Source organism: Carlito syrichta, unplaced genomic scaffold, assembly GCF_000164805.1.
Source record: "Carlito syrichta isolate Samal-C Ts95f unplaced genomic scaffold, Tarsius_syrichta-2.0.1 Scaffold306989, whole genome shotgun sequence".
Classification (NCBI taxonomy): Eukaryota; Metazoa; Chordata; class Mammalia; order Primates; family Tarsiidae; genus Carlito; species Carlito syrichta.
In genome coordinates, this window is record NW_007251085.1 from 38,846 (window position 1) to 47,926 (window position 9,081).

A 9,081-nucleotide genomic window follows, 5' to 3' on the forward strand; every position below is an offset into this window, starting at 1 on the left:
ACAACAGAGCTATGGCAATATAACTTTAAAGTATAATATCGCAGTAAGGGTAGAAAACACATCTAAGGTTTCACCCTTGGTGTTCAGCTTTTTTAAAGCAAAAAGATCATGTATATCAATTTGCAGTGTACTAAAATTATGTTCAAAGTTTATTTCAAGTCACAGAAAATATACAAACTAAGACAACAAAATGAACTGATTTTGTTCTGAGAGAAGGTGACGAGAATCCTCCACCTGGCACTGATTTGAGTCATTCAAGGGTTAGGATGCAGAAGTCATCTTTTCTCAACATTTCAACAAAGTTATGAAATTTATTTCCAGATTTGTTGTCAGGTATTTTTGAAAACCTGTAATAAAAAGATGGGAGAAAGCCATTAGAAGTGGAGACAAAGTTCTCTTTAGAAAAAAAATGAAAAGGCTGGGGGAGGGAGGACAGGCATAAGATCAAATCACCAGGACAGATTTCCAAGGCGTCCGCCTCCTGCCTCCTGCAAGCTATCATCCTTTGTAGCAGGGTTTCTCAACCTTAGTACTATTGACATTTTGAGCTGAAGCACTCTTTGTTATTGAGAAGGGGGTGGGGGGGAACTGTCCTGTGCATTATGGGATGTTTAGCAGCATCTCTAGTGTGAATGTCAGGGGCACCTCCTACTCCCTAAAGTTGTGACAACCAAAAATGTCTCCAGACATTGCCAAATGTCTCTTAGGGGGCAAAACTGCCCCAGCTGAGACCCACTGATCTCTAATGGTAGAAAAGTCTGTCAGTGATGGCAGAGATGCATCACAACTAGCTATATATAGGATGAGGGGAAAGTCAACATTTCAGCCATAGTGTATACAAATACCAGTAGACACCAAGTAAAATTTTGCCCATATAAAACTGTATAGAATTTCATGTGCATATATATAAATTACTGTAGGTTTAAGAAAATGGTGAAAACTGAGTAAGGTTTGTAGTCTAGTTAACAGTAATGTGCAATGGCTTTGTACTCAAAGCAAAAAGGTATTATACTATAGTAATTTAAGATGTTATCATTGGGAAAAGTTGGGTGACGGGTACATGAGACTCTATACTATTTTTCCAACTTCCTGTGAGTTTATGATTATAAATATTTCAGAATAAAAGGTAAAAACCAGACAAAAACTTTGCCCCGTGGTTAATGTGCAAGGTTTTAAATTAGATATCTTATAAGTAAGAAAATAATGAAAAAACCTTAAGAAGAAAATAGAATGCTTGGGGTATATGGAATAAAGTTATGATACTGGTCATACCAAAAATCTAGACAGCTATCCATTTATGATGGTTTCTCATTAGCTCATTCATTTAAAGTCTAAATAGAGATATGATGCATAGTTGCAGTTTGACTGTTTAAAAACAAAAATATTGTTTACAAATATAGATTAAAATAATATATTTAATAACAGTGATAATTAGTATAAACGAGTTCAATATTATAACACATGGATGTGCTATTTTTTATCCCATATGGATGGGAATTATAATATGGATGGGATAAAAAGGAGAAATTCAAAATGTGATATTTTAGCTGATATTGGACAATGTGAATTTTAAACTAATTTTAGTTATAATTGTTCATAAAATACAAAGATGTTGAGGAAAAAATTTCTAAAAAGAAACATCAACACATGCACATGCATTCAACTTAAGTCACATGATTATTTATGAGGCAGGTTATCTGAATCCTTTTTATCTAACTGATGAGCTAGAAAAATGAGGGTAGCAGTACACAGCAATCTCCAAAATGTATAGAAACTGATGTGACGGTGGACATTTACTACCTTATGTATTGGAACAGTTCAACATCAAAATATTCATTATAAAACAAATATAGAAAACTATAATATTTATAAATTTTATTGAAATTCTTTGTATTTTTTCCATCTTGATGGGACAGTTTGGAATTAAAAAAATACAACTGATTCTGGAAGGATACACACCAAACTATATTTAGGGGTTCTATCTGGGGAGGAGATTGAGGAAGCAGGGTTTTTATCTTTCACTTTCTGCATCTGATTAATTCTGTTAAACTGATCATATAGTACTTTTGTCATTAGGAAAGAAAGGTTAAAAAAGATAAGCAATTCAACAATTAAGCAAATGTTCGATAGCCTTACTCTGTCTCTAGAGGAGCCGAACTACTAAAGGGTAAAAGAGAATCTAGTTTAAGACTATTGAGGGCCTCAGAGAGAACAATCCTATTGGTTAAGGTTGAAAATATACACAACCAGAATACATGAGGAGCTAGTCCTACTCAGGTGGGATTAAGTTTGCTCACTTCTCAAGGCGCTCCAGTGGATTTCTGTATTTGTTCCTTTAAGATCAGGATACTCTGCCTTTGTTCAGGAGGCAGCATGGCAATCTGGTCTGCAGTCAGTTGTAGAACCTGCATAATCAAAGCAGCCTGTGCAGAGGAAAAAAAAGATAATGAGTGTTAATGATGATCATGAAAAAAAGACACCATCAGTTTCTGTCCAAAAAGCTGCGATATGGAGCGAAATGAAAAGATCTTCAATGAGTTCAACGAAGTGAGAAAAAAAAAATTTTTTTCTTAAATTGCTTTTTTTACTCATATCTGTATAGAGATCATAATTTTTCACACACAAAAGGCCAAAGGGAGAAAAAAAATTTTTCACACACACAGAGTGAAAAAAAAATTTTTTTTCACACACAAAAGGCCAAAAAAAAAAAATTTGGTGAGAAAAGGCACAATGAAAAGGACAAGTATAAATTAAAATATCTACAATTAGATGATTCAGAACAGACACCTTCATGAACTCAAAGTTCCTGCAGACTAAGATGGTATCTGAGCCCTGAGAATTATACAGTTTTTAATCCTGTTTTGAAAGTCACTCCTTTTCACAAGTTTTAGCCTTTACATCTGAAATGAGCTCCCCACAATGACCAAATATAAAAACAGAAAGATATATTCATGGGGGGAATCTGCTATTGTTTTTAGCGATAAAGTGGAAAAGGAATGAATGAAGAAAGTAGCATGGGTTTTCAGGTCAATTTGGCTTACACACACACACACACACACACACACACACACACACACACAAAACCTGCTATTGGCTGATGAGTTTGAAATATAAAATAAGCTGCCATTTATATTCACTTAAGAACTTTATATCCATTAATAACTTTACGACCAGTACCACAACTTTTCAGGTAACAAGATCATAAAAGAGTTCTAAGTTAGTAAACATCACCTCCAAAGGGACATTGAAGACCCAGGATTGCCACGTGGTAAATGTGAAAAGAGGAATTAAAAAGACTAGAATTGTGCATAAGGAGCCAGTCAGACAGTGTTGCTTACCTTCTCATGATCCTGTGGAGTGACTTGGTTCTGTCCAGGACTAAAGCCACCAGGCTGGCTTCCAGCCTGCATATTTGCTCCCTGCATGCCTGTTCCCTGCATGACTGGGACCTACATGCACAAAGAAAGGAGAGATCTTTGGAATTCCTGATGTATAGGTAATGTGAATCCAGTAATAGCAATGTGAAAAATCATGATCACTATACAGATATGAGTAAAAAAAGCAATTTAAGAACTCTGAAGATCACTTTCTACTGTTAGCAAAAGCAGAAGGCAGGGTTTAGCCAGAGATCAACTAGCAAGTTAGTCATACTTGCTTACAACAGCTCCAGCATCAACAAATATCACACAGCACAGCTGGATATTACCAAATTAATCAGAATTCAGCCAAATAAGCTTAGGAAAATCTGAGGGCACCCTGGAAACTAGTGTTCAGTGGAAATACAAATGAAAGCCAACAGATACTAGAGAAAATGCATGCTGGTCCACTGGGGAAGTTCCAGTTGCAGGGCTATCCCCACCTCTAGTTCAATCAGACATAAGTAGTTCACCCCAAAGGGCCTTATCCCACAAGTGAGGCAGAGGTGATCATCATGTCAGAGAGGCAGAAAGGAGATGAGAAGGCCTCTGGGGAGAAAACTGTTATTACCCCAACATTTGCTTTTTATAGCTTTCCATAAAGAATATATGGCAGGTGCTTTCTACTAAATGTAGAACAAGAAATATGACTGACCCAAGTAAAAGAACAAAGTTCAGTTATCCCATACTTATTGGTATTTAAGATCCTCAATGAGTTCAACCCTTTGGAAGACTACCAGAACCCAAAGAAAAGACCTCTGAGCAGCAACTGAGCATAACTTTTAGAAGGTTCCTAAACTACAGTTATGTTCACTCAGGCATTCACCCAGAGCTTTGGTCCTCTCTTATTAAACACACATTGTTAACAAACTTGTTACCGGCTTCCCCAGCATATTAGAAGCAGCAAAGCATAAAACAAATATGGATAAACAACTCTTAGGAGCAAATACCATGGCAGCAACATGAAGAGCCAGGTAAGGAGACCAGAAACCAAACAGGAGATAACTATGCTTTATATTATAGCATATACAATAATGGATCTACTTAATGGTGACCTTGAGTAGTAAAAATGATTAAAATCATTTTTCTGTATCCTATGTTTACCCTGTTTAAGAAGAAAGAAAATACAAAATACATCTTATAATTTTTCATTAAAATAGTTTAAAAACTTGGCAGAATAGCGCTATTATCTAGAACATTCACTTATATGAATTAGCTCATTTCCCAAAGACACCAGATAGATGAAGCATTAATACAGATTTGTAGAGATTTCTAGAATATTATCACTGCTCTGTTCTTTATCAATACTGAATCCAGAGGCCAGTCTGAACTTTAATGAGCTCTATGGATATGAAACACCTATGAGTATAATCTTTTTGAAACTTCAGTTGATACTAACTTGAGGTACTGTAATATGATCTAATCATTTAATAATGACCATTTTAAATTTTCAGGAGTGCCTGTACTAGGCAGATAAGTACTAGCAAGAGTGACCATACATCTCAGTTTGCCTAAGACAGTCCTCGTTTATGCTTTTGCCCCATAGTTAATTATTAACAGCATTCACTTTCATTCTCAAATGTGTCCTTCTTTAGATGATAAATTATATAACCACCCTAGTAATAATAAGCCTTTAACCCACAAGTTTCCAACTTAGGTAGACTGGAGTTAATTTTAAAATCTGACTTAAAATTTTGAATTAGAGACATGTTGTTAAGTAAATAAAGTACAGAACAGTGAAAGGGGAAGAATAAGACTATATATTCATATTCATTAGAAAGAAACATTAAAAATCTAATAAAGGGGAGACACATATAGGAAAAGAAGCAAGGTTTTTTGTTATTTTTTTGTTTTGGGGATGGGGGGGGTCCTGCTATGTTGCCCAGGTTGGCTTCAACTCTTGGGCTCTACTGATCCTCCTGCCTTAGTCTCCGCAGTAGCTGAGACTACAGGGTCATGCCTAGCTTTTATTATTATTATTTTTTAAAGACATGGGGTCTCACCATGTTGCCCAGGCTAGAGTACAGTGGCTATCCATAGGCACAATCAGAGCATACTACAGACTTAAACTCCTGAGTTCAAACAATACTCCTGTCCCACCCTTCTGAGTAGCTGGGACTATAGGGGCACGCCACTATGTCCAGCCTGAAAAGAGGTTCTTAATGTGCATGTTTTATAAATGAATGAATGATTACATTTATTCTTAAGTAAACATAGTAATCTAAACACTTTTAAAAAAAGTTTGAAGATAAAATTTTCTCTGCCTCAGGTCTAACTGGCTTTATAGAATCTACTAATGAAAACTATATAAGCCGGGCTCGGTGGCTCAGCCTGTAATCCCACGCTTTGGGAGGCTGAGGTGAGTGGATTGCCTGAACCTGTGGGTTCGAGAACCGCCTGGGCAACTTGGCGAGACCTCATCACTACAACAAATCAAAAATTAGCTGGGCATGGTAGCGCGCGCCTGTAGTTCCAGTTACTTGGAGGGCTGAGGCAGAAGGATCACCGGAGCCCAGCAGGTCGAGGCTGCAGTGGCCAGAAGCAGCCACTGCACCTGCATTCCAGTCTGGGTGACAGAGTGAGAATCCAACTTAAAAAAAAAGAAAAAAAAGAAAAAAAAAAATCTATATAAATCTAGTATTAATGAGTCCAAGTATTAGCAGAGAAAAGGAGCAAGAATGTCTTTCTCCATGGAACTATCAGCACAATTACATAAGCACATTATGCAGTTATTTGTTATCTGTCTCCCCAACTAGAATATAAGCCCAATGTGGGCAGTTTTGTTCTGTTCACACTGCTATATCCCCAGAACCTAGATCTATGTTTGGTACACAGTAGGTACTCATTAGATATTTGCTGAATGAACAAATGCATAAAAACCACTTCTATTATGAGGCTACTGAACAGAGAGCACAACAAAAATCAAGGCCCACAGATACATTTTTCTAAAGCAAGACTTGACAAACAATAGAGAAGAGTTTTATCTACATACACTAGAAAAAATTTTTTATTTCAGTTTAAAGAGGGTATAGACACATACCCATATACAAGCACACACACATAAACATGCAGATAATAGGACAGAGTAGTTGAGTGGAAAAAATAGTGGATTCTATTCCTTGCTCTGCTACTTTTTAGTTATGTAAATTTGGTCAAGTCCCCTGAATTCTTAGGCCTTAGTTTCCAAACTTGTAGAATGAGGGAAGTTGATGATTGTCATGTTCCATCCCAGCTCTGACATTATCTTTCTCTCTCTCCTTCCCCCTGCTACCCTCACATACAAACGGATGAAGATACATAAACAAATGGAAAAGGGAAGAGAGGTGAACACAGAGGATGGAGGAAAAAAGGAAGGTGGAGGGGCTGGAGGAAATGAAGATGTCAGCATATAAAAACTCAGGGAAGATATACACATACCACCTCCCCACAACCAATTGGGGATGAAGAGGGAGGTGATAACAACCATAGACCACCATATACACACAGTTGGAGAGGGCCACATAGAGAAGGAAGAGAGGAGACAAGACTTCAGTTCCACAGTTTTTAAGGTGATCATTAGTAAATTGCCTTTCATACTTCACTGCTCCCTTAGGCTATGTGATGACAGTAAATTAATACAGGTCGCTGCAAACCTAACGCCATCTAAATGACCACTAACAGCTCTTCATACACTATTCTTTAACCCTTAAATTTTCAGGGGTTCTGCTCTGAATGGAATAGATACTTATTATGGGATAAGGTTGTTCTTTTGAATTACAATCCTGATAGTCAGAAAATCACTATCCTAAGGGACAGAGAAACTATAGCAAGATCCTAGTCTTCCCTTTCTAACAAGCTGAGAAATAGCCCAAGTCAGAAGGCAATAATAACCAGGCTCAAAAATCAATTCCCAAACAGATCAAGAGTTCACTTAGATGCTAGAAATGAGTGTTACACCTACCTGTCTGGATCCCTGGGGACCAACCGCCCCCATGTTAATTGGATTGGGACCCTGGATTCCACTAGGTATAGGTCCTCTAGGGCCAGGCACTGGGCCCCTGGTATCCATGCCTCTGGCCTCCATCCCTCGGACTTCCATCGCACGGGCCTCCATTGCTCGGGCCTCCATAGCACGGGCTTCCATTGCACGGGCCTCCATTGCACGGGCCTCCAATCCTCTAGCATCTAATCCTCTTGCCTCCATGGCTCGAGCCTCCATCCCTCGTGCATCTATTCCTCGGGGATCTCTTCCACCTATAAAAAAGTTGTAAGAAAACCAAAGTGGGCCAGGTGTGGTGGCTCCTGCCTGTAACCCCAGCACTTTGGGAGGCAGAGGCGAGAGGACTGCCTGAGTCCAAGGGTTCGAGACCAGCCTGGACAACTTGGCAAGACTTGTCTCTACAATAAATCAAAAAATTAGCTGGGCATGGTGGCTCATGCCTGCAGTTACAGCTACGTGGAAGGCTGAGGCAGAAGTATCACCTGAGCCTAGTAGGGTGGCCGTGAGTGTGCTACTGCACTCCAGCCTGGACGACAGAGTGAGATTCTAAAAAAAAAAAAGAAAAGAAAACCAATGTGTAGCAGCTCACATGCAATGCAAGAAGAAATGAACAGTCCAAGAAAAGACAAATTTCTTTCTCTAGTCACATCTCCCCCCTCTACCATATAAGACTACTGTCTCCTCCCCAGTTTCTCAGACTTACAGATTCTTGCAAACCTACTGCTTCAGTACTCTTTATCCCAGAATCCCAGATTAAAGCCAGCCAGGTTCATTATCAGCCAACAACTACCGGTCAGCCTTGTGATGTGGTCTCCCCTTACCTCTGCCATCCAAAGGTGGACCCCTCTGATCTAGCATGGGTCCTCTTGGCTCTGCCATTAGAGGTCTGGGCTCGGCTAATGGCCCTCCCCTCATCTCATGTGGGGGTGGTCCACGGCTCTCATGGCCAGGGACATGGTGCATAGGTGGACCCTGATGAGGTGGTCCTAGGTAACCTCTAGAGATGGAGAAAAATGTTATCTTTTAAGACAGAACAAAAAACCAAAAATATCAACCAGAAGATTGGTAAGTAAATACTCAACAGAGAAGTGATATAAACATCAGTCTATGAATAACGCCAAACAAACAGATCAAAGAAAAGCTATAGGGAAGTAAATTCACATAGTTTGGAATTTCATATTTAGTCAAGACACTCATAATTAGGAACAATCAATGGACATTCATTATATGTATAATGAGTATGCAATATAGTGCTTAAGAACATAGGTTCTGGATTTAGACTGTATGAGTTCAAAGCTAGGCTCTATCACTAACTGGCTGTGTGATATTGGGCACGTTTACTTAACTTCTCCATACCTCAGTTCCTTCACCTGTAAAATGAGACTAATAATGACATTCATCTCACAGGGTCATTATGTGGATTTAATAAAATGATTTAAGGCCGGGCTCAGTGGCTCAGCCTGTAATCCCAGCACTTTGGGAGGACGAGGTGAGTGGATTGCCTGAGCCCGCGGGTTCGAGACCCGCCTGGGCAACTTGACGAGACCTCATCTCTACAACAAATCAAAAATTAGCCAGGCATGGTAGCATGCGCCTGTAGTTCCAGCTACTTGGAAGGCTGAGACGGAAGGATCACCGGGACCCAGCAGGTCGAAGCTGCAGTGGCTGGAAGCGGCCACTGCACTC

At 39.1% G+C, this 9,081-nt stretch overlaps 1 protein-coding gene across 2 annotated transcripts in view; it reads right to left on the minus strand.

Moving 5' to 3' along the window:
* Positions 1–119: 119 nt before the first annotated feature.
* Positions 120–9,081, minus strand: part of CSTF2 (cleavage stimulation factor subunit 2) — a 24,982-nt gene continuing 16,020 nt past the window's right edge. For both annotated transcript variants that reach the window (XM_008063673.1, XM_008063672.2), the window contains 5 exons: positions 8,217–8,392; positions 7,357–7,649; positions 3,339–3,449; positions 2,298–2,423; positions 120–347 (listed from right to left, as the gene is read on the minus strand). In XM_008063673.1, the coding sequence (XP_008061864.1) occupies positions 2,301–2,423; positions 3,339–3,449; positions 7,357–7,649; positions 8,217–8,392 (703 nt within the window). In that variant the 3' untranslated portion in view covers positions 120–347; positions 2,298–2,300. The remainder of the gene's footprint in view (positions 348–2,297; positions 2,424–3,338; positions 3,450–7,356; positions 7,650–8,216; positions 8,393–9,081) is intronic.